The sequence below is a fragment of the Trematomus bernacchii genome, unplaced genomic scaffold (genome assembly GCF_902827165.1).
Source record: "Trematomus bernacchii unplaced genomic scaffold, fTreBer1.1, whole genome shotgun sequence".
Taxonomy (NCBI): Eukaryota; Metazoa; Chordata; class Actinopteri; order Perciformes; family Nototheniidae; genus Trematomus; species Trematomus bernacchii.
This window is the reverse complement of record NW_022987662.1, coordinates 718524-743998: the sequence shown is the minus strand read 5'-3', so window position 1 is coordinate 743998 and position 25475 is coordinate 718524. Positions and strand designations below refer to the sequence as shown.

General features: G+C 39.8%; 1 protein-coding gene across 1 annotated transcript in view; it reads left to right on the top strand.

Annotated features, from left to right (window-relative positions):
* Positions 1–25475, top strand: part of LOC117486878 (exostosin-1) — a 308682-nt gene that overhangs the window by 263674 nt on the left and 19533 nt on the right. Inside the window, exons 7-9 of the mRNA XM_034135461.1 lie at positions 9695–9827; positions 18087–18205; positions 19655–19750. Coding sequence (XP_033991352.1) covers positions 9695–9827; positions 18087–18205; positions 19655–19750 — 348 coding nt within the window. The remainder of the gene's footprint in view (positions 1–9694; positions 9828–18086; positions 18206–19654; positions 19751–25475) is intronic.

Sequence of the window (25475 nt, the reverse complement as noted above, 5' to 3'; positions counted from 1 at the left end):
GTGAGTCTCTTCTGGAACCTTTGTTGATGTCTAACCAGATCTAATAACTGTTAAGTGTTTAAATATATATCCTGACTGGCTGTGAGTATATGTTGTTGCTCACTCACTTTGAGCTTTAGACTGTACTTGAAATGTTTTAATGTCTTACTAATTTTTGATGTTGTGAGTTTGTTTTTTAAAGTTTTTAAAGCCGATGTCAGGGGTGCCTTTGAGTCTTATGTTTTCCTTTTTAGTCATCGTTGATGTTTGGGCGGATACAAGAAAAGGAATTGATGAATCTTCTCCACCGTGGTGTTGTCCTCCTCTGCGTTGTTGGGATCGGCTCATTGGTTTGCTCAGGTGGATCCACCCTCACTTCCTGTTCCACCTCCAACTCCACCTTTACCTCCACAAGCTCCTCCTTCACCATGGAGAGTGCCTTTGGTGGTTTTTTCAGCTGTTTCTTCAGCAAGGCGGCTATCTCTGCATCCTTCTCCTCAACACAACGTTCCTTCTGTTGTTCCAGTTCGTGGTTTCTCTCATGCAAAGCGACTATCTCTGCAGCCTTCTCCTCCACACAACGTTCCTTCTGTTGTTCCAGTTCGTGGTTTCTCTCATGCAAAGCGACTATCTCTGCATCCTTCTCCTCAACACAACGTTCCTTCTGTTGTTCCAGTTCGTGGTTTCTCTCATGCAAAGCGACTATCTCTGCAGCCTTCTCCTCCACACAACGTTCCTTCTGTTGTTCCAGTTCGTGGTTTCTCTCATGCAAAGCGACTATCTCTGCATCCTTCTCCTCCACACAACGTTCCTTCTGTTGTTCCAGTTCGTGGTTTCTCTCATGCAAAGCGACTATCTCTGCATCCTTCTCCTCCACACAACGTTCCTTCTGTTGTTCCAGTTCGTGGTTTCTCTCATGCAAAGCGACTATCTCTGCATCCTTCTCCTCCACACAACGTTCCTTCTGTTGTTCCAGTTCGTGGTTTCTCTCATGCAAAGCGACCATCTCTGCATCCTTCTCCTCAACACAGGGTTCTTTCAGTTGTTTGAGATCCTGGTTTGCCTTTCTCAAGGTGGCCATCACTGCTTTGTCCATCTCGTGCATCTTGAGGAGCTTTCCATATTTCATGTTCAGTTCCTCATTGTTTCCGCGCAAGATTTTCTGCTCAATTTTCAGGGCATTCATTTTCACATCGTGCCTCACTTCTGGTTCCACTTTCACCTCAACAACCTCTTTCTTGTCCACCTTCGCCTCCTCCACTACACAACGTTCCTTCTCTTGTTTCAGTGTTTGGTTTTCCTTCAGCAAGGCAGCCATCTCTGCAACCTTTTCCTCAACACAACGTGCCTTTTGTTGTTCGAATTCCTGGTTTGCCTTTTCCAAGGCGGCCATCTCTGCTTTGTCCTTCTCATGCAACTTGAGGAGCTTCCCATATTTCATGTTCAGGTCCTCATTGTTCAAGCGCAATACTTTCTGCTCAATTTCCAGGGCATTCATTTGAAAATCATGCCTCACTTCTGGTTCCACCTCCACTTTCACCTCCACATCCTCCTTCTTGTCCACCTTCTCCTCAACACAACGCTCCTTCTCTTGCTTCAGTGTTTGGTTTTCCTTCAGCAAAGCAGCTATCTCTGCATCTTTCTCCTCAACGCAACGCAACTTTTGTTGTTTGAGTTCTTGGTTAGTCTTTTGCAAGGCGGCCGTCTTTGCATCTTTCTCCTCAACACAACGCTCCTTCTCTTGTTTCAGTGTTTTGTTTTCCTTCAGCAAGGCAGCTATCTCTTTATCCTTCTCCTCCACACAACGCTGCTTCTGTTGTTGGAGTTCCTGATTTGTCTCACACAAAGCAGCCATCTCTACACCTTGCTCCTCAACAAAGGGTTCTTTCAGTTGTTTGAGTTCCTGGTTTGCCTTTCTCAAGGCAGGCATCTTGGCTTCGACCTTCTTGTGTGACCTCTGGAGGTTTCTGTATTTCATGTTCAGGGCCTCATTGTTGACGCGCAAGACGTTCTGCTCAATTTCCTGGACTTTCACTTTCACATTGTGCTTAAACTGCAAAGCTGATTTCTCTGTATATGCTTTGAGCATCGCTTCCTTCTTTTTAGTGCCTTCAATCTCAAGCTTATCCCTTAAAGTCCTCTCCTGCTCCAGCTCCTGATTTTCTTTTTGCAGAATCTCGAGCTTGACTGCCAGCTCATCTCTATTGTTCATCTCCATCTCTACTGCTGTGACGAAATGACCTGTTGTTTAGCAAACTAAATGTAATTGTTCGACTGAATTAACGTCACAAAAATCCCACAAAAGTTGAGTTCACTTGTGAAGATTATCTCGCTAAAAAACACTGCAAGTATCCCTAATGTTTGCTTGCAACAAAACCTATTTCTGCAATGATCTGACACTAGCTGGACAAATTGCTTCTGCCTGCTGCTCTGGTGCTCTGATGCTCTGATGAATTCTAGAAGATCAATGCAGAATTCAGAATTCTACATAAAGGCGAAAGATGATGTCATAATTCTGAAGGTTCCATTCCAAATAAGGACTGAAGGACATCAGCTGACAGGAAGTAAGAATGGAACCATGCTGTTGCCTAGCAACGCAATTGTGTTTAGATAATATAAAGAAATGTAAACAATCGAAATGCTTTATTAATTCCAATGGGAAGTAAGCAACATGTTCTATTATTAGTACAGCGGATAAGCTCTCATATTATAACAATTGTGCATTTTATGAGAAAAGCATGACATTTCTAACATAGTTAGAGCATACCATAAGGTTTATTTTCAGATGTGGAGGGAAGTCAGATTTGACCCGTGAGGACCGTGAGAGGTCAAATCCAAGATGGCCACCAGTCTCTCGGGTCAAATGTTCAAACACGCTTAATTTTGGAACCAAACATTGTAGAAAAACATTTAAGGTGTCATATCCAACAAAATTAGGGATGCCCAATCATTTGGTGATACTTTTGAGATCGCCAGAATTCAAGAAAATGAATTTAGTTGAAGATAAAGGTAGAAATTGACCAAAAATAAGCTGTCAATCAGTTGAAATTTGCTGTGTGTGTGTGTGTGTGTGTGTGTGTGTGTGTGTGTGTGTGTGTGTGTGTGTGTGTGTGTGTGTGTGTGTGTGTGTGTGTGTGTGTGTGTGTGTGTGTGTGTGTGTGTGTGTGTGTGTGTGTGTGGTATATTCCAGTGGATTTATGGTCACCCAGCGCTAGCATTACTACAGAGACTGGAGGAATATGGCTTTACTTGGCACAGTCTGCATGCTGATGAAAACATTTGTTTTTGTCTTCAAATACATACTAACATGATTGTGACGAGCATCATATTTGTTCCCCGCCCAACTCTCTAAGTCTAAGTGCTTGAACTCCGTGACAGGAGGATGAAGTATGTATAAATGGATGGAACTATCAACAAAACAGCGTTTTATTCCCCAATGTCATATTTAATAGAAAAATAATAATAATAATGTAAACCAAAGAGGGAGATGGAAAACAGTTCCATGTAGAGCACAAACAGCTCTCTTAACCCTCGCTGTTAACAAAGGGCTGCACTCAACTATAAGGTTCACCGCTGTCCCTTTCCACTTATAGAGGGTTGGGGTTCGATTCCCTGCCTGTCCACCTATAAAGCCAAGGTAGCGCAGCTTTTTTTCTGTTCTTTAGTGGCTCACATGGACATTTAGAGGTCATGCAAAGAAAGGGTTATGTATGTTGTGTGTGTGACAGAGAGTGCAGAGAGAACATTGGCAAAGGGGATTTGTTTGTCCTAGCATGGCTGTACAATTACAAATACAAAGGTTTACCCATTTAGACTCCATGGCATGGAGAAAAAAACTCATTTTAAATGACTCTAAGGATATAACAAGTTTTAGAAAATTGAAAGATTGATGGATTTTTGCCCACATGCGGTAAACATCTTAATTGAATGTTCTATGTGCAACATGAGGACAATAACCACAAGTGTACTCACAGTACCTTTTTTCTCTGGCACTGAAGTTGCAAGGTTTCAGCATGTTGTCCCTCTCTAAACCTTTCTGTTCCCCATTCTTCTTTCTCCAATAAGTGGTGCATCATTATTTTTCTATTAAATATGACATTGGGGAATAAAACGCTGTTGTTTTGTTGATAGTTCCATCCATTTATACATACTTCATCCTCCTGTCACGGAGTTCAAGCACTTAGAGAGTTGGGCGGGGAGCAAATATTATGCTCGTCACAATCATGTAAGTATGTATTTGAAGACAAAAACAAATGTTTGCTTCAGCATGCAGACTGTGCCAAGTAAAGCCATATTCCTCCAGTCTCTGTATTAATGCTAGCGCTGGGTGACCACACACACACACACACACACACACACACACACACACACACACACACACACACACACACAGCAAATTTCAACTGATTGACAGCTTATTTTTGGTCAATTTCTACCTTTATCTTCAACTAAATTCATTTTCTTGAATTCTGGCGATCTCAAAGGTATCACCAAATGATTGGGCATCCCTAATTTTGTTGGATATGACACCTTAAATGTTTTTCTACAATGTTTGGTTCCAAAATTAAGCGTGTTTGAACATTTGACCCGAGAGACTGGTGGCCATCTTGGATTTGACCTCTCACGGTTCTCACAGGTCAAATCTGACTTCCCTCCACATCTGAAAATAAACCTTATGGTATGCACTAACTATGTTAGAAATGTCATGCTTTTCTCATAAAATGCACAATTGTTGTGCTTATCCGCTGTACTAAAAGTGTAGGTACTGCTTTAATAGATTCAGGAATGGGATCCTGACCAAGCGTCGCTCCTGGACGCTTCGGGAGTGAGAGTGTGTTGGCTTATCCGCTGTACTATAATGGTAGTTTTGGATTTAGTGTTGTACAGAGATTTTGATTTAAACTGCTGCATCGTTTTTCTGTACTGTACATCGCCACTGGCTATTCGTCACCTCACGAAGATGAACTTTAAAACTCTTTCTACAGTTGTCAGTTATACTTTACAAAAAAAAAAAGGTTAGCTGAATGTGCCCTCTCTTTTTCAGCAATGTTCTGCTTGATATTCATATGTTTTAACCTAGAAGTGGCTCAGAACACTTAGCTGAAGGGCACCTGGAAAGTAGTTTTTCTGTGTTATTTTCTGGCCAGTCTTTTTGTAGCTTTTTACAATACTGAAATGTTCCACTCAGCACATAGTAATCATAGTCTGTGACTTGATTTGACTACATAACCTTAGACATGAGATCAATACACACTTAGATTTCTTACTTCGATCAGCTCCTCTGACTTAGGAGATCCAATTTAACATACATTTCTAGACACTCTCAAATCCTAAATGGTGATTTTTATTCACCCACCTGTTGGCATAGAACAATGTTTTTGACACATAATAGACAAATGAATATTCAGTCGACAAAAAGCAACATAATAATTCATTTGTGTCCCATTCGCTCCCATTTTTCCTCTGTTTTGTTCCCTACCATCTCCCATCAGATGCTAAATGCTATTTTCATTGACCAACTAGTCACAAACATTAACTTTCTGCCATTTGGTGATAAACAGTTAACACACAGTGGGTTTATCAGAGCTTGATTAATCTGCTAACAAGGTCAATAGATGCATCGTTAAAGTATGACTGTGCCTGCTTTCAAGACAAAATAAATCTAGAGGCAGCCTCATTAAATAACCTCGCTAGTTCAAATGTAGAACATGAACTTGTCTCATTGGATTGTAAAAACCTTCCTGCTCTAATTTTATTCTCTGTTAGTTCACTTCCTCACATCTTTGATTGATTCCTCGGGGGCTGTTTGCTCTCTGAATTCAGACACACAGCATAATGATCTTAATCACCATCATCATAATCATCACAACCACCATCATCATCACATAAACATCAGAACAACAGCTATGATCCCTCTTGCAGCACACTATTGTTGCAATCATCCTCACTTGTTATCATCATTTGCATCATCAAGTGACAGCGCTACCCAACTTCAGGCTCGTTCAGATGGGATTAGACATCATCATGGATATAATTACCAACAGGGAGATCGCTCATTAGCAAACAGTCCAGTTTAAATCAATGTATTCTGCCTGAAATAGTGAAAATAGTGGAAAAGTGCATGATTCAAGGTTGTTTCCACCACATTAGATGAACTTCACTTAGAGATGGAAAGCACAGTTTCTTTAATTTGCCTTAATTGCAAAGGTAAAGCTTTTTTTAAATGAATTATATGTATTTGTGGTGGTGCGTCATATTTTTAGAAACATTTATTTGACCTTTAAATTGCTCATCTCAAAGTCTGTGCTCCATAATTATGCTTCACAATTTAAAGTGAGTCCATTTAACTTTTACTTAAAGGTCCCAGGTCTTCAGGCCATTTCTACTGATCATAACTCCATTGTTGAGGTCTACTAAAATAAATGTATATTGTGCAATTTTCCAAACTCACATTGGTTTCTCATACAGCATCTCTGTATAGTATGTGTATTCACTCTCTGTCCTAAACGGCTTGTTGGAGCTCCTGCCCCCCCCCCCCCCCCCCCCCTCCCTGTGAGCCCAGTGGCCGTCTGCGAGACAGCGAGACACAGCCCGAAACACACACACACACCCGCAGCCTGGCTGGGAGTTTGTGTGTGTGCCCAGGCTGAGTTCCGCGGTGTCTCGCTGTCTCGCCGACCCCACACCAGTGAGCCAGCTCACAGTGTCCCGCTCCTCGCAGCAGCGAGCCTCGCAACGTCCCGCCGAGTGTGTGTGTGTGTGTGTGTGTGTGTGTGAGGAAGTCCGCGGATTGGTCCAAACGTAACGGCTCCGCAGACGTAACGTCACTATACACGAAATACGTCACTATACCCAAGAAGAAAACAATGGAAAAAGAGAAATCTCCAACGAGGCGTTCTGGGGCAGTATAGACAGGTCTTTTCTGTGTTAGAGTTTTACTCGCTACAGGGTGTACTTTGAGGGTTTGTGACTCTGCAGACCGTTTACATGCATAAAAACCTTCATAACACACAAGGGGACGGGTAATAACCAGAAAAGCATGACATGGGACCTTTAACATTGGCAACTCGGTCCATCTGGTGGTATTGCAGGATAATGTTGAATGCTTGAATACAGTAGCACAGGTCATAAGGTCAATAAACAAAAGTGTTCTTACATACTGGTCTTAAGGGTAAAACAGTAAAAGCCCGGACTGACAGACTGTGTGTATTTTACTACTCCAAATTTGGAATCTTTTAGGACAATCAATGTACGATAAATGCTAAGGGATACAGATATACCAAATATAGGCAACTAAATGCAGAGAAATAAAAAAATGAACATGTATACGGTTTATTTTTTCACCACACTGTTGAACAAAAGCTGAATTTATTGCGTACAGTAAAGTACAGATTTAGCTTACCATGCATAATATGTTATTCAATTGTGTTCATCCCATATTTGTTGGTATGTCTATTGTGTTTGCAAGAAGCTTTTGGTTTCTACATGTGTGATATTAAAATGTATCTTGACTTAAAGGAGACCTATCATGTCTTTTATACATAAAAAACTCTAAACACGGGGCTACAACGGAGCTGATCCAGATGTGCGTCCAATATGACGTAATATCGGAAATGCAGACCCACGGCACTATCAGAAATGTCGCTATCAGAAACAATGCCCGACTGTTTTGGACGTAATATGTTCTTTGTTTACATTAGCAAGCATCGCTAACACTCAGAGCTAACCTGTACTGGAGAGAGTTTGTGTAAAAAAGCAGGAAATTAAAAAAGGAACTGACCTTGTAGTAAACCCGCAAGAGAAAAAGCATTTTAATAATACAATTAAGGCAAATTGCAGCATATTCTCTCCCGAAAATCCCTGCACAAACAACACCTCAGTGATACCACTGATGCCCAGAGGTAGCAGGGTATGAAATTAGACAGAAGTCCACTGACAGCCGCGCACCGCTGTCCAGATGTGCTAAAAACTCAGAGCCAGCACGCCACCGGGCTAAATGGGTGAAATGAGGCGTTATTGATAACTGTAGTGGCCCACATACTGAGAGGCTGGCATTCGGTGTCACGAGGTGTGTGTGAGTGTGTGTGTGAGTGTGTGAGTGTGTGTGAGTGTGTGCTAAAAGCTGGCTTGTGTGCCAATTTTCCACAGATCAGTTGACAACAAAAGAGAATGGCGAGTATCCTACTGTATATGTAAATGTAAAATAGTAAATGTTACTATCATATTTATTCAAAGTGTTCAAGTTGAAGTAGTATCTGTAGCTATAATGGATCAATTACTCAATAACCATTCAAATTTAAACATAAATGAGCATTATGTTATCTTTGAATGCTTTACACATTTCCAAATTGGTCAATTTTAACCATTTAATACCTAAAATACATCAACATATCAATAGCTTCTTTCTTTCAGGTATGTGGTTCACGGGCTAATGATTTGGCCTTCTGGTCTTTATAAGAGCGTAACAAATAAAGAAGTATTTTGTATACAGGAGTTGGCAGGTAATTTTCTTTTGAAGGTCACAAGGTAATTAACTTCCTAAGGTTCCATATATCATTATATCTCCTATGATTATATGGAATTGACTAAAAACAGGTAAAAGGGCACATATTGTAATACTTTGATAGACCTCCACTGCTGTGAGCAGTCCTAGAAGAATAATATCATACTATAATTTGTCAAAGCTTAAACAACGATATCAACTAATAATTAAACTACAGTATAATTAAGTTAAAAAAGTGACATTTTTGTAGCTGAACTTCACTGGAACCAGACGTTTTATTGTGTTTAGAGACCAGTGGTCTTCCTCAAAACCCCCTGAAGATTTAAAACACTCACCCTGAGGACCCTGACCTTTGGTAACACGTTAGATGGAAGATATTAGCTAAATAACTAATGGACTCCTCGTGTTGGGAGCAAGTTGTTGCCCCAAGTGAAGCAAGTGTCTGAGGTCTGTTCCCCGAGCGGCTGCAGCTAAACTGCTGTTTGCTTTTATTTCCAAATGTTCTCACATGTCTATAGTCAGAGGGGGAAAGTGTAAAGAGGCCATATTGAGGAAGCATGTGTTCACGTGAATTTGCAATATGAAGTTTCTTGTGCTCGTATTGGACAATTTATGGTTGCTAGATCAAACATCATGAGAAAAAACACTCATGACACTCTATGTCAAAAGAGTGACATAGAGTGATGTTATTCATTCTTCAGCTTTGTTTATTCCTAAATTACTTTAAATTTTAATTTGCTGTCCAGTTAAAAAAAAAGAGAAAATCTCCAGATGTGTGTCAAACACTTTTAAATCACACAATGGTTCATAAAATGTTAACTAGCTTAGGAAGCAGGAGATTTTTCCAGAACGATAAAGGAATATCTTTCAATTAAAAACATTGAAATGTTCCTAATTTTGAGACACATGGTTTCCTTGCACACTCTGTCAAGCCCTGCCTTTATAGGAGACGACTACGCAGAGGAAGATTAATGAACTATCACATCTTTGTCTTTTTTTGTCCTCTTCACACTTCATATCTTCACCTCTCTTCACTCCTCATGATTCCTCTTCCTTCTTTCTCACTTCTTTCTGTTTCCTATTATCTTCTTTTGTGTTTTTCATTCTGTTTTTCTAACCTGTTTGATTTGTGTTCTTCTTTCTTTCCCTCCCATGCTTCCTTTCTTCTCCTCTTCCTCTTGTTTCTGTACTTTCTCCGTCTCTTCCCTCCAGATCATCCAGGACCGTGTGGACTCCCATGTGTCCAGAAACAGGTTGTTGTGGAATTCCCTTCCTGGTGGTCTCCATGCTCTCCCCCAGTACTCATCTGACCCCGCCCAGTTCCCTTTTTACTATGCCATACTGGGTAAGTGTTCATCTGGTCACATTAAAGGTCCCCTATTATACTGTTTCTCATCAATATATTATAGGTCTCAGATATATACAAAACATGTCTCTGAAGTGTTTGGCTCCAAACACCAAACAGATCATTGCAGCATCCCATAATCCCCTCTGTTTCAGCCCTGTTTCCAAAGTGCTGATTCTCTGTCTGTTACTTTAGATGAAAGTAAGGAGCCCCTCCCCACGCCCCTCTGAGAGATATTTGGTTACAAAGAACACAATGGTGGTCTAGGAGGAGATTCAGGTGATAAGGGGGGGGGGGGGGGGTTACCTTGGTTGCTGATTGGCTAATGGTTACACAAGCCAACACATCGTTACATCATAAAGTGGCCAAAATCTGATCAGCTCATTTTCAGACAGGTTTTTATATAAATGGATCAGGACAAAAAGAGAGAGAATCTTTTATCCTGAAACTTTCAGAGTCTCTTTACACAGAGGGGACACATGTTAATGTAGAAGAGACATGAAGAAGAGGGGACACATGTTGATGTAGAAGAGACATGAAGAAGAGGGGACACATGTTGATGTAGAAGAGACGTGAAGAAGAGGGGACACATGTTGATGTAGAAGAGACATGAAGAAGAGGGGACACATGTTGATGTAGAAGAGACATGAAGAAGAGGGGACACATGTTGATGTAGAAGAGACATGAAGAAGAGGGGACACATGTTGATGTAGAAGAGACATGAACAAGTGGATTTTGCACAATAGGTGACCTTTAGAGTTTGGTTTAATTTGTCTTTGGTACTTTCACCTACACCTTTTGTCCGAACACGACCTTATAGAGTGGTGCAGGAATGAGTCCTTTAAACCCTGAAATGAGTAAGCATTTTAGCACTTCAGTTCCTTCGTCAAAACCGGCTTATGAGATTTCCAAGTAAAATCTTCATAACATCAGTCAGTAAACACCCCACTGGTAAAAGTCAGAAGCTTTTATGTGTCGTAAAAACATTGCTTGCTAACAAGTGACTAAATAAACTACTAAACTTCATCACGCCGACCAATGTTTACAGTAGCCGCCTTTAGCATAGCGGCTGTGACTTGAAGTCATGTGACCGTGATGCAGTTAGCTTGCTTATAGCCTAACGTTAGCTTTTTGCTTCAAAAATCACAAAGTGGTGCTCATGTGTGGAGATTATCTTGCTGTACAAAACGAGTTGTGTATCATAAACGTGTTTCTTTCTGAAATGTTCCAAAATCTACCGGAAAGAGAAAAAAAACCTGTATCTGCTTGGAAAACATAATTAAAAAATATTCTAAAATTAGTGCTTTGTACATTGCAAAGAGAAAGGCTAGAAGCTAATTTAGCATATTTTATGATGCCCATTTTCCAAACTAATACAAAATTGGCAGAAAGGAAGAATGAAGCTTAACTCACCAAACGTTTGGCACCATTTTATTTCCTTTTAAGATGCCACTATGCCTGCACAGTGTGAGACTTTGAGCCAAAACCAAATTTGAAAAATGGCGATGTTCCTACGCTGCTCCTGCCAGCGATCACCTGTCAGTTTCTGATGCGTTCCTCCTTGGATCTTTCTGTTCATTTAGTTGAAATTCTTCCAGTTTTCTTTTTAATGTATTCCAAGTGAACTGTTGATTCTGCCTGGAAGCTGTTGGCTGCTCGAACAAACCTTATCTCGAGACAAAAGAGAAACATATCAGAGACAAGGCTGCTGTTTGCTGGTTGTTTACAAGTCAACAAACATAAAAGCAGCAGATGTAAAGGCTGACCTTGTTATAAAGATTGCATAACTGAGATAGAAATAAGCCAAATGATCAAGAATGTATGTAAATATAAGAGTGTTGTCGAAGCAGAAACTTCAAGCTGCAGGCAGAGAGTGCACAGAAAGTTGCCTGGTGTGTGTGTGTGTGTGCGTGCGTGCGAGCTTGCGTGCGTGCGTGCGTGCGTGTGTGTGTGTATACGTGGGTGTGTGTGTGTATACGTGGGTGTGTGCGTGCGTGCGTGTGTGCGTGCGTGCGTGTGCGTGTGTGTGCGTGCGTGCGTGTGTGTATACGTGGGTGTGTGTAGATATGCAGACTGGCGAGGCTGAGGCTGTAACTCAGATCGATGTTTGTCTTTCTCGGAGGAATTGTGGACACAAGGGTTAGAAGGAAGAAAGAAGGGAGGGATCGGGGGATAGAGGGAAAGATTGGGCAGTTGGGTTTATGCCTCTGCAGTAAATCTCTATTTTAGCGGCTGCCATCTCCTGTGCTGCTTCTCGGGGAATAACTTGCTGTCAATGCCGTTTGTATGCAGTCTCACTCTGCTACCTTCCCATAACTTTTGATGGCGAAGCAGTCGCAACTTCTGCCTGGTAGTTTGAAAAGTTTGACTTACTGCTCACAGGTAGTGACCTCAGGAGCTGTAAGAATATCACGATTTGACGGCTCTAGTTACATCTTCACTTTAGTTTGTGGAGAGCTGTGATGTGGAGCTACTTTAGGTTGTATAAAACAGACAAAAAAAGGTTGTGACAGTATGCTGAAGCTGTACAAGGCCCGTCACGACTTTACAAGAGGAGAGGTCAAAGAATGGGACTACAATGATCAACACAAGTCAGAAAGAAATGCTTATTTTAGATATACTGGTCGATTCTCTTTTAGATAATGTCTTAAAGGGGCCGTATTATACTCATCTTCAGGTTCATATTGATATGTTGTGCCTCTACTCTGACATGTCGACATGCTTTAGGTTTTTCTTAGAGGTCATTGGTGCCACAGACATATTGAGGTTACCTGTCCAGTGACATTTGGTGGTTTAAATTCACAATAAATCATATTTTCCGAGCAGAATGACAGGAAAGATGTCTCAGGAAGACTTCACGTTGCATTTAGTTTGGATCATCGGATTCTTGGCTTTTGCTCTCACATACAATATCTCCTTAATAATTTATAGAGACCATGTGCTACTTGTTTCACGGTTCAGCAGCTTATGGCGCGTTTCCACTACACGGCCTCGCTCAGCCCCGCTCGGTATGGCTAGGCCTCGTTAGGACTGGCTCACTTTATGGCGCATTTCCATTACAGTTTAGGAACTGGGGTAGTATCTATAGTAACGCAGTGTAGGCGGAGCCGTGACGTCATCTTCAATGAGAACCCCAGAAAAACAACACAGCCGTTAGCTGTTAGCACTCAGAGCTCACAGCTCCTTATATATGTTCAGAAACTAGACAAAAGTTAAACAAGTACAAACCACAGACTGCCTGTGTCATGGTGAATACAGTCGCTGCTTTATTTATGTCTGTATAGGCCGTTGTTGTGAGTGTGGACGGTCGGAGCATATACTGCGTTAGCTTAGCCAATCTCCATTTAGAAAACACGCATTTTAAAAGGTTTTTCGCCTGCCGTCTGTCTGCAGACTTGACAAAGCATTAATTCATGGTTTTTACTAACCGGTATCAGTATGTTGTTACTTCGGCATCATTTTGAAACGTGTATTACAATTAAATCACGGTCAAATATGTCCATCTTGTTGTAGTTGTAGCCCTTGCCAGCGATGCTCTCTCTAGTTTAGCATACTCAGCCCGACTCAGCCTCGTTGTCTCTGGCCCTAGACCCACGATTTTATGAGGCCAGAAAAACTGTGAATTAGGACCCGCCGGCCGGTACTAGGCCAAGTGGAAACGCAACCAAAGACGGGCCGCTGACGTCACAGCCCTCTTAAACCGTGCTCCGCGCTGTAGTGGAAACGCGCCTGTAGTGTCCTCTACAATACCTCTATAGAAACACCACCAGATGTAATAGAGTAAAGAGAAATAAGATGGGGACACTTGACTAAAGAATTTGACAAAAAGACAGAAAAGTGTGTACTTACTAGAGCTTAGATTTGACATATTTCTGTATCATTAACAGCCTTTTACAATGCCACAATTCATGTCAGTCAACAGGCAGTTACATTCACACCTCCAATCCTGTGCATCTTATGAATGTTATATGACAGCCTGGTGGACTCATGAGCCACATCATGTGACCTTAATTGCTTTTGATAACACAGCATATCTCTTAAGTACGTTATGGGCTCCTTGTTTTAAGGTTTGAAAGTGTTAGAGTGAAGTGCAATAAGATACTGAATCTATTCTGCAGACAGTTACAAAAATACAGGAAGCTGTCTCCTCACCAGGCCCTAGCTTTTCACTGAAGAAAATGTAGCACTTACAATGCCCCAATCCATATTTCTCTTTGCACGCAGTTTAAGATACATTCACACCTTGATTCATGTGAGTCTTACTACTCTTATATGACCTCCGTGTGGACTTATGACCCAAATGTGACCTTTATCACAAGCTGTGAACCACTCAGAATCCATGCTGCTGAAGCAACTACAGTATGTTCAGAATCCTACTACTTTAAAATGCAGAGTGCTACACTTCCCAGTCATGCACTTTCGTACTCAGACCCTCAGTAAGTACGAGTGTTAGCATCAAGTAGTGTCTCCTTTATTGTGTTTCATACCAAATACCTTGTTCGAATGAGTGGAACAATGTGCCTGTGATAAAATAAACATATGTAATATAATAAAAAGTTAAAAAGGCACAACTACTCCTTTTTTGAAGGTGCCATCAAAAATACAAAACGACAAACAAGAGACGTGCAACATTCAGGAGAAGACAACATACAAGCATTCATACTTCAAGATGCAGACAGGAATATATCGGTTTAGGTAAAATAAATATGTTGAATGTGTATTAAAAAACATATATATATATATTGTGTCAGTGCAAGCTGGAGTTTAGTGCAATTATTGCTCTATGTATATATGTCATATAATAAAAAGTTAAAACTGTCAGATGAAACAGAAGGACTGAGCCTTTTTATTTGACCCCTCAAGGGCAGACCTGGTGCTTCCATAAATACCACTAAGCCCACCTGAGATGGCTGGTCTGGGGGCCGGTGTCAGAGAGATGGATAGAGCAACACTAAAGAGCACTCTGGCTCCACTTAACCATGAGGATGTGTGTATTCCCTTATTCCCGTTACCACCAAACACTTGGCATGCCATGTGCCTGCAGTCAGTGTTACGTGGGTCTATGTGTGTGTGTCTACCCGAGGTTACTGTATATTCTGAGGGTCATTTGTTTGGGTTTTGTTTCTCTTGTGTATAATTAGTTATATCACAGCAATTTAATCTATTGTGTGACCTACATCATAGCCCTTCTTCCCCTCAGATGTGTGTTAACTTCAGCTTATTTTTAAAATGGGAAATTGTCAGTTATGTTATCTTACTTTATAAGCATTCACTTATTGGTATTTCATGAAATAAATAATAAGGTGTCTTCGTTTCAAGAAGTACGATTTTTTTAAGCAAAAAATATAAACTGCCTAATATTTCTCTCAGGTGTTGGAGGAGACCAAAGCAGAGTTAAAATAAACATTAAAGGTGGGGTAGGTAATTCAATTCAGAAACACTTGTTGTTATATTCCATGGAATGCTCTTAACATCCTGATAGCAATGAATACATTAAATGCTTTGACAATAAATACATTAAAAAATGTCATCTGTGGAAGCCGTGGCGCTGTAAAAAGCACGACCAATCATCTGAGCCGGCTAAAATAACTGGATGTCCTACCTGCCTGTCAGCCTTCCATCTCGTGCACAAACTTATCTCGTGCCCTCATTGGTCATGTGTGCGTTCGTGTGTGTTGGAGGAGGGGCTCTGTAAGGAAGTCTGAAGGAAGTGGCAGATTTTTTTCGGCTGCGTACTTTCAAATTCCGCACTCGAGCTGGTTTCTCCATTCTTACCTACCCTACCTTTAATAAAGGACTTTCAAATTAAAATGGAACAACCACAACTCCAAGTAAAAGGCCAATGTTGCTCTGGATGTGTAAATATCGGCAACTGTTTGCTAATAAATCTGCCATATCACCTGACCTGTATAAGGCGATGTGTTGTGTGTCATGTCATCATCTTTGAATAGTTTGTCCTAGTTTCAGATATTTCTAAGACTTAATATGATTAGGAAACCTAAATACTTGTTTTTTTTAAATGGCATCCAGATGTCCCATAAGTCCCCCACTGTTGCAGGAATTGTACAAATCCCTATCCTCTGTATTATCTCCATGCATTCTGTATGATGCAAAGAGTTATCTCATAATAAACCTGTACTTTAAAACCTGCAACACAGTTAATTAAACTGTTGGGATATCTGTAATAAACTAAATATACATGATTTGTTTTCCAATCTGAATAATAATCAGCATCAGCACTCACTCAGCATGCAGCGAGGGCTGTGTGATCTTTACTCAATTAAATCAGTGTGTGCTAATGTCATTATTGTTACACCGGGCATGAACAGAACTCTTTATACAAAATCAAAACACCTTAATCTAATTATATTATGAACTATGTATTTGCATGTACGTCACGTAACATGCCTTCATGGGCTTTTCTATTCTAGATATACGGAATACATTTTTTTGTGGAATAGAAAATATATTCAGAAAATGAAATCCAATCGTAGAAGCCAATACTTTATAATATTGATACGTTTCTTGCCACAGGGGGAATCAATTTCCTCATTTCCCATTGCACCGTATACTGGGGATCATTTATCGAGGAAGTGATTTAAAATGTGGTTCTGCTACAAAACTTATTTGGTCCTGTTTAGTTCATTTGTTTGCCCCAATAAATGCAAACAAAACCAAACTTACAAGAGCCTCTTTCAGTGTGAGGTTGTAGAAAACAAAATTACTTCTTATATGAACAAATCTGCAAGATCCCTAATTCCCTAAATAAGTCAGTCAATGCAAATGGCTTGGACGTGTTTACTCATGCTCAGTCATGGGGAGCATATACTCTGTCAGAAAGATTGATGATGGGAGCAGCACAGATCACTATGGAGCTTTATGGAGACCTACAGCTGTGCAGACCTGTGTGTGTGTGTGTGTGCGCGTGCGTGGGTGCGTGCGACAGCATGTGACAGCGTGTGACAGCTGGATGTTTTCACCAGCTCACTCTGCTAGTCTCCGTGTTTCACTTCAGACCAGCAGAGTGAACTGTTGGATGGAAAACATTTTTTGACTCTTACACTTGTACAGACTTACACTTTGATTTCCTTACAGGGGTCACCATTACTTCTAGTTAATCCAAACCTTGTTCTTCTTACACTAACCCCTAAAACCAGACACTACTCTGCCCAGGCACAGTGCAGTCTACCTGCAGATCACTTCACGTTGGACTACTAAATCAGCCTACACACAAGCAGAGGTGGGAAGTAGTGGAGTACAAATACTTAATTACTGTACTTAAGTACATATTTCTGGTACCAGTACTTTACTCTACTACTTATTTTTCTGACGACTTTTTACTTTGACTTCTTACATTTTGAACACAAATACCTGTACTTTCTACTTCTTACATTTTGAACCCAAATACCTGTACTTTCTACTTCTTACATTTTGAACTCAAATACCTGTACTTTCTACTTCTTACATTTTGAACACAAATACCTGTACTTTCTACTTCTTACATTTTGAACTCAAATACCTGTACTTTCTACTTCTTACATTTTGAACACAAATACCTGTACTTTCTACTTCTTACATTTTGAACACAAATACCTGTACTTTCTACTTCTTACATGTTGAACACAAATACCTGTACTTTCTACTTCTTACATTTTGAACACAAATACCTGTACTTTCTACTTCTTACACTTTGAACACAAATACCTGTACTTTCTACTTCTTACATGTTGAACCCAAATACCTGTACTTTCTACTTCTTACATTTTGAACACAAATACCTGTACTTTCTACTTCTTACATGTTGAACACAAATACCTGTACTTTCTACTTCTTCCATTTCCCAAACAGGCTGGTTCCTTTAGTTTGAATGTGTGTTTGGTGGCGTGATCATTATTATTTAGAGTCATTGCGTGCCTATTGATTTGAACACGATCCGTGTATCCATCATTTCCTGGTCTTCTCTAAAGAAGAGGGACCAATGAAAACGTTGTCATGTTGCCGTTGTTCAGCATGGAAACATTCATTAGCTAACAATGACATTATTGTTCTATTAATATAAAGGGAGGTCAGGTACTCTTTAAAACAGCTGCTAGTTATGGGTACTTTTTACTGAAGTACATTTCAAAGCCCTCTTTACTTTTACTTGAGTAAAGAAGTTGAGTCAGTACTTCTACTTTTACCAGAGTATTTTTAAACACGAGTATCTGTACTTCTACTTGAGTAAAGGATGTGTGTACTTGTGCCCTCTCTGGTGTGCAGGGAAGAGTCCGTGGCAGCAGTTCACAGCTGTGATCCACACGGTGACTCCTCTTCAGGCCCAGATCTCCCCCGTGGTGAAGCTCATCATCGCTGTGGCCAAGTCCAAGTTCTGTGCACAGGTAGGAGAGTGTGTCTGCATCCTGCTGGGATCTGATGCCCATTCAACAAAGTACTTAACAGTATTTCATATGAGCTGTCAAAGCTCTGTAAAGACAGAAAGATCGAAATACCGTTTCCCACAATCCCGAATACAAAAAATACAAATATATGTAGAAATATGTATAGAAATATGTAGATACATATATATACACAATCAACAGACACATTTATACATACTGTATGCACACATGAAGACATAAATAAAAGCACAACAATCAATATATACAAAATAACAGTCACTTCACTTCAATATCTTTTTTATTCTTCCTTCTTCTGTTTTCCTTTTTCAACATCTACATAGTCAAATGTCATGGGTGGATATTTAAACACAACAGGATGCCACTGAAGAAAACACTGTTATTTAATTTCATTTAATTTCAATCTTTATTTCGAACAGATTAAAAAAAAATAACAAATGTGAAAAACAGAATACCGTATTGTTAAAATACAGTATTTATCCACATTCACGATAATATTTATATATTCAACAAAAAAAGTCTTCATATTAATAATAATAATTTTAAAAAATCATATGTGTCCGAAAGGGAGTAGGAGGAAGCACATGCTTATTAATTCCCACCCCTTACTTGATCAATGATTGTCCTTTAAGTCATTATGCAAGTTATTCCTACTTACATTTACATTTATACATACATATACAATCATTTCTCATCTTCAATCACCTCTATTTCAAGAATAACATTTTAAAATGAAAGACCCATTATCCTGAGAGCAGTCTGTCGTCATTGACTGAACTGTAAGGCCTTTGGATGACCTGGTGATTCAACATGAAACTCATTATTTGGTGATGGATAATGAAATGAAACTGATAGAGTGTGCAGAAACCGTGAAATGTCCACCAGTCATGGGAAAGGGAACACATTTTGCAAAGAAAGTCAAGAAAATGTATGCATAATCTTATCCAATCATAACAGAGGGAACTTTTTCCTCCTAACAATACAGCTTTATTCTCATATTCATGTGGAATTAACTGACTTTTTATTGAAATATCATGTGTTGTTCTTACTCTGCCATACTGCTAACATTGTGTTTTCTAATACCCACACTAACTTGACCTCTGTGCATTTGAATATACATGACTGGTACCCAAGATGCTAACTGTTATACTTACTGGAAAGTAGTGGGACAGCTTATACAAATATGTGATTTATTGAATTATGTGCTTTAAGATTATACTTAAAAACACTATCCATATACCAGTTACCATCCTGTTTAAAAGCGATTAAAACATACAGATAAATTATTCACTCGTTTTATTTAGCATCCTGATGTTTGATGCTTCTTTAAGATGAAAATAAGCATTAGAAAAAAGCATATGCAGAAACTCATGCATACTGATATTCATGATAATACACTTGGTACTGACTCTGTGCTCTTTCTCCGTACAGATTGTGGTTTTATGGAACTGCGAGAAGCCTTTACCTCCCCGGAACAAGTGGCCCTCCACCAGCGTGCCTCTCACTGTCATCGAAGGGCAGACCAAGGTAACAGCTGCCGGCTTTTTGCATCTATTATGTATGAAAAGATACTTTTGTTGCATAGAAGTGAAGATATTTATCTCACCTTTTATACAACAGGTTTTTCTCAAAAGGCGCCAAGGCCAGAGTTTTTAGGCAATTAAACACCTGGGCTTCTAGTGCTTTCTAAATAATACAAAGCAGTTTAGTGAGGAAAATACCTGCTAGATCTTAAGCAGTATGTGTGTACTGTCACTAAAATATGCTTTTGCATGTAAACATCAGCTGTTTTGAGTGTGTTGCATACCTAGGTAGATTTCAGCTAAGAGATGTAACGGAAAGGCAAACCAAAGGTCAACATAAATAAAAGATAAATGTATATATATATATGGTGTTTATACATGTTTTGCTCTTTTTTTGTTGCTCTGAAATGTAAAAAAACAACACATTAAATACAACATTTTAAATAATATGTAGTGAAATTGGCATAGATTTAACAGAGCCCTATTCTGCTTCCGTAACATAGTGACATGACACGATGCAACACTAATGGCTAGCGTTGTACATGATAGACGAAGGGGCGGGACATCTCTAAGCGGGTAACCAATCACAACAGAGCCGGCCAGCTAACCAATCAGAGCAGACTGGGCTCTGGTTTCAGACAGAGGGTGAAAAGAGGTGCTGCAACACAGGCAGTATGAGAAAAATAAAGAGCTTTTTGAACATTAAAGCACGGAGACATGTCCCAGAATACAAACAAGAACCTGAAAATGAGCATAATATGTCCTTTTTAAGATAGTCAGATACAGTACAAATATTTCAAAATGATACTTAACTGGAAAAAACGTGTTTGAGTTATAAAATAGACTCTTGATGGTGACATTTAAGCGACTTTTGATTGTCAGCTAATAGAGAGAAGCGAGCAGTGTGACTTTGTTGGGATTCTTCTCATTTGCAGTAATCTGAGATAATATTCTGTCCTCACAAACAAACATGCACATTCAATATATGCACTCAAAACTGTTAGCAACACTTACCATTGTCTTGCGTTTCTCGTTTTACTCATTTACACTCGCATTTAAACAATTGAGCTACTTCCTAAAAATAAACACATTCTCATTTGATCCCTCACTGAACACACACACCAACCTCTTCTCTCGCCATCTAATCCCAACGCTTTGCCTTCTAATTGCTTCTGTTTGTGTTCATGTAAATGTTTCCCCATTGAAACACTGGAACAATGTTTCCACTGGCGACAATAAAACCTGTGTGTGTGTGTGTGTGTGTGTGTGTGTGTGTGTGTGTGTGTGTGTGTGTGTGTGTGTGTGTGTGTGTGTGTGTGTGTGTGTGTGTGTGTGTGTGTGTGTGTGTGTGTGTGTGTGTGTGTGTGTGTGTGTGTGTGTGTGTGTGTGTGTGTGTGTGTGTGTGTGTGTGTGACGGTACCCAACAGCATCTATGGTCCTATAATTAGTCATGTGGTATATTGTCGTAGAGCCCAGACAGATGCTCTTCAGTGTTTTCCCACTAAACACTCTCTGTGTTTGTTTCCACCATAATAACTACACACACACACACACACACACACACACACACACACACACACACACACACACACACACATAGAAAGTCCCCAATCTGCCTCAACGGAGCGCAGCAGCTGAGTAATTTACTGTTTGTTCTGAGTGTGATGCTGAGTGGATACGCTCCATCAGAAAGCTTTTAGCTCCAAACTGTCTCCATACTGTGATTCTGTTTGCTTCCACTCTTTCCATAAAATATCATAATGTACTCTTTAATCCATTTCAATACTGTCTCACAAGTCCTCACACCAATGAGAAAATAGGTTGCTTGTCCATCATGGCATACAAAAATAAATGGTTAATTGGTCAGAGGCAGGATTTTTTCCGTTTTGTGTTGGCCAGGAACTTTTTAATTCTAGAGATGGTTGCATATGCAGGTAACATTGACCTTACTTGAGTTTTAAACTTACTTTAAATATATTTACAAGCTTTGAAAGATGAATTATGAACAAAATACATGATAACCCTGATATCTCATATGTTTCTGATCCTTCATGTTCTTGTTTGCTGTCAATATTTGTACACAACCAACATTTAGTTATAGTTTGCACTGGGGGCATTTTGAAGGGGTCGAAGCCTCCTCATTGTTCAGGATTGCATAAGTTTAAATTAATTACTTACCATTTGAGCACACAGGAAATATGAATCATGTGGATTAGGTCGTTCAGCGTGGCCTTGCTACATGTATAAGTGAGGTCCTGCTTGCTTTGCATTTAAGACCCTCACATCAATATATGATCGAAGGACTCCCCACTTTCACTGTTAATATGTCGACTATATCTCACCTTCATCCATCACTTTGCAGTATTGCATGTGTTGCCCTCACAACCAGAATGTAATATTGATAAGTAAATCTTAAGCATTGATCCTGAATCCTTAGGTGTGCATTTAAATTATACCAAAGGAGCATTAAAATGAAGAGTTCAAAGGTGAAGTTGGACCATATGTCAAAGCGTGATTGGACAGAGGGTCAGGGCAGGGGTGAATTGATAGTCTTGTGTTGACCTCGAAATATAATTTAGTTTCCAATGTATTGACTGTAAACACTGTCCAATAGGCTTCATCCAGTTATAGTAGGATGAGTATTGTATTAACAACCACAGTTTTCAAATGTTGTTGTTTCACTTGTTTTAGATAAAGATGTGATCTCAGCATCAGAATCAGAATACTTTTATTAGTCCCACAGAGGGGAAATGTACATTGTTACAGCAGAAAAGAGCCAAAGACAGCTTAATGTTACCTAAGTCAGCGGTTCCAAACCTTTTTCAACTCAGGGCCCACTTAAGAATCTAAAAAATGTTCAAGGGCCCACATTCAACCATAAACAATACGGAGGCTAAATAAAGTTCTCAGAGTACTTTTTATTTTAATTCAGGGTGTCCGCGGGGTCTTACAAAGTATTAAAAGTTGATAAATCAATTTAGTGAAAATTAAGGCTATTAAAAAGTATTAAACGGCATTTCCCAAGGTATTACATTTTGTAGCTTGTTTTCAATAAGTATATAAATTGTCCAAAGAGGTTGTATTCTACAGTTAGCCTGAATGTAATCATTGCGTAGGTGTGTAGTGTGATTCTGTGTAGTTTATTTATGGCATCCCGTTGGATTTGACGTCATCTGAACAGGACATCGCACGCTCACTGCTTGATAACAACATCGTTATGGGGAAATGCAAGTTTGCGTCCAAATGGTTGGAAGATAAGGAGGAAGGACAATCAATACTGTATATAGTAAATGTGAGGTAAAGTGTGTCGCCAATGTAACCGGTTAAAACTCAAAGTGGCGATGAGGTCTTAAAATGTATGGAAAGGGTCTTAAAAAAGGTCTTAAAAGGTCTTACATTTGACTTCAGGATTCCTGCATATAGCCTGTAATTAAAAAAGGAGCTGGCCATCAGTAACAAACAGACATTTTTATTACACGGTTTAGTTGAATACTCAATTTTGATTGGTCAATTCAGAACATGTGACACGTTGTTAATCCAGTAGTACAGACCGCTGTCAAGGACTGTAATGACCGTTGCTAAAGAGGATTAAGAAAGAAAAAGGAAAAGAGGTTAAAATCTCAAAATCTTAATAATGAAATGTTTCCACACAAATCATAATGTTTTGCAAATTATTTGGCGGCCCACTTGCAATGCTTTCGTGGACCACTAAGGGGCCGCGGCCCACAGGTTGGGAACCGCTGACCTAAGTAGCATGCATAAAAAAAATATTAAAGATACAAATAAATTATAATAAAAAAGGTTACACAATTTACAAAAAACACATCCTGTAACAGTTCTGAGGATTTAGCAGCCAGGTATATATTGCACAGTTTTTAACGGCATATACCGGTATATATATTGCACATATTGCACATAGTTGGTGGTTAACAACAAGGAGTGTGATCTTTGACTCTTAGCAGTAATTTGTAGACGTATCGGGGACATTAAGACGGAACGGATATCTCCAAAGACTCCCCTTGAAGTAAGAGGAGTCACGGCAAATATAAAGAGAGGAAATGGGTGGAAGACTAAGATAAGGCTCAGACCATTGAACTGGGATCTTATCTCGGTCCGGAGGCAGAAAACCATCGACACCAGCCAGAGGGAGGGGGGGGGGCAGTGTCTGTCTGTATGTGCACAGGTAGAAATCATGTTCAGGTTCATATTTCTACACTACTTGTACATGCTATGATGTTAAAAAAGGTATGTTTTCCATTTAAACCTTCTTAGTTTATTGTTTTAGCATGCAGACATTTGCCAAAGTTGCTATAAACGTCATTAGGTTTGCACATTTTAAACATAATTGTTGGAAAAATGTGAGTTTCGACCTGACGATGGCACTCAGAAATGTAAGGGATGACCCAAGTTATTTACATTTTATCCTGAGTAAAAGGTGAATGTCTCTACCAAATGTTGTTGTTTCAAATAATAAGTGAATAGTTTTGCCCTACCTTTGCTACTTGAGGAAAAGAAAGGAGATCATTAAAGTAATTTGGATTCATATATGGACACAAAAGATTTCTGTACCAAATTTCATGTTAATGCGTCCAAAAATTATTGAGATATTTCAATCTCGACCAAATTGGAAAAAAACCAGGCCAATGATAATGTTATTGCCATATTTTGTATTTTTAGGTATTTTTATTTTCCACAAATATGTATTTAATTTAGATCATTAGTCCAGCCTGAATGCAGTTTATTATCCGGCAAGTATCTCATTTAGTTAAGCCAATTACACTGCAATGGTGTGTGCAGGAAAGCTGAGGACTGTGACACTACCATGACCACCATCCTAACTGAACTAATTACCTGCCTGCTGATTATACTGTATGGCATCCATCCAAATAAAATATATTATCTGCCAACACTTCTCACTCTAAGCACTGATTTAATGCAGTTTTTTTATTTATTTTATGTGGCACTCCCAAATAATTGAAGGGTTTTGCGCTCAAATTCATTTGATGTTACGCCTAATTTCTTGATGAGTCGGCATCCATTGGCTGATTAGGCTGAAATGGAAGTAGACATTATTAACTTGAAAATGCTAAATAAGCTGCTTAATATTTCCCCTGTGGTGTAAATTCAATCTACTTTATTTAGGACAGTGAATCTGTGTTAAACGTCACTGCTGTGACAGTAGTTAATATCGAGGTCAATTTCAATTACATTAAACCTTTGTTCCATCCATCCATCCATCTTCTCCCGCTTATCCGTGGTCGGGTCGCGGAGGTAGCAGTTCCAGCAGAGAGCCCCAAACGTTCCTTTCCCTGGCCACATCGACCAGCTCTGACTGGGGGATCCCAAGGCGCTCCCAGGCCAGCTAAGAGAGATAATCCCTCCACCTGGTCCTAGGTCTACCCCTCGGTCTCCTCCCAGCTGGACGTGCCTGGAACACCTCATAGGGAGGCGCCGAGGTGGCATCCTTACTAGGTGCCCGAACCGCCTCAACTCGCTCCTTTCGACACGGAGGAGGAGCGGTTCAACTCAGAGTCCCTCCTGGATGACTGAACTTCTCACCTTATCCCTAAGGGAGACACCAGCCACCCTGCGGAGAAAACCCATCTCGGCCGCTTGTATCCGCGATCTCGTTCTTTCGGTCATGACTTTAAATTAAACCTTATTGACCAAGATAATTACGATTTTAAAGGTTTTCTTCCCAATTTAAGGGAGATTTATTCAGACCGTTA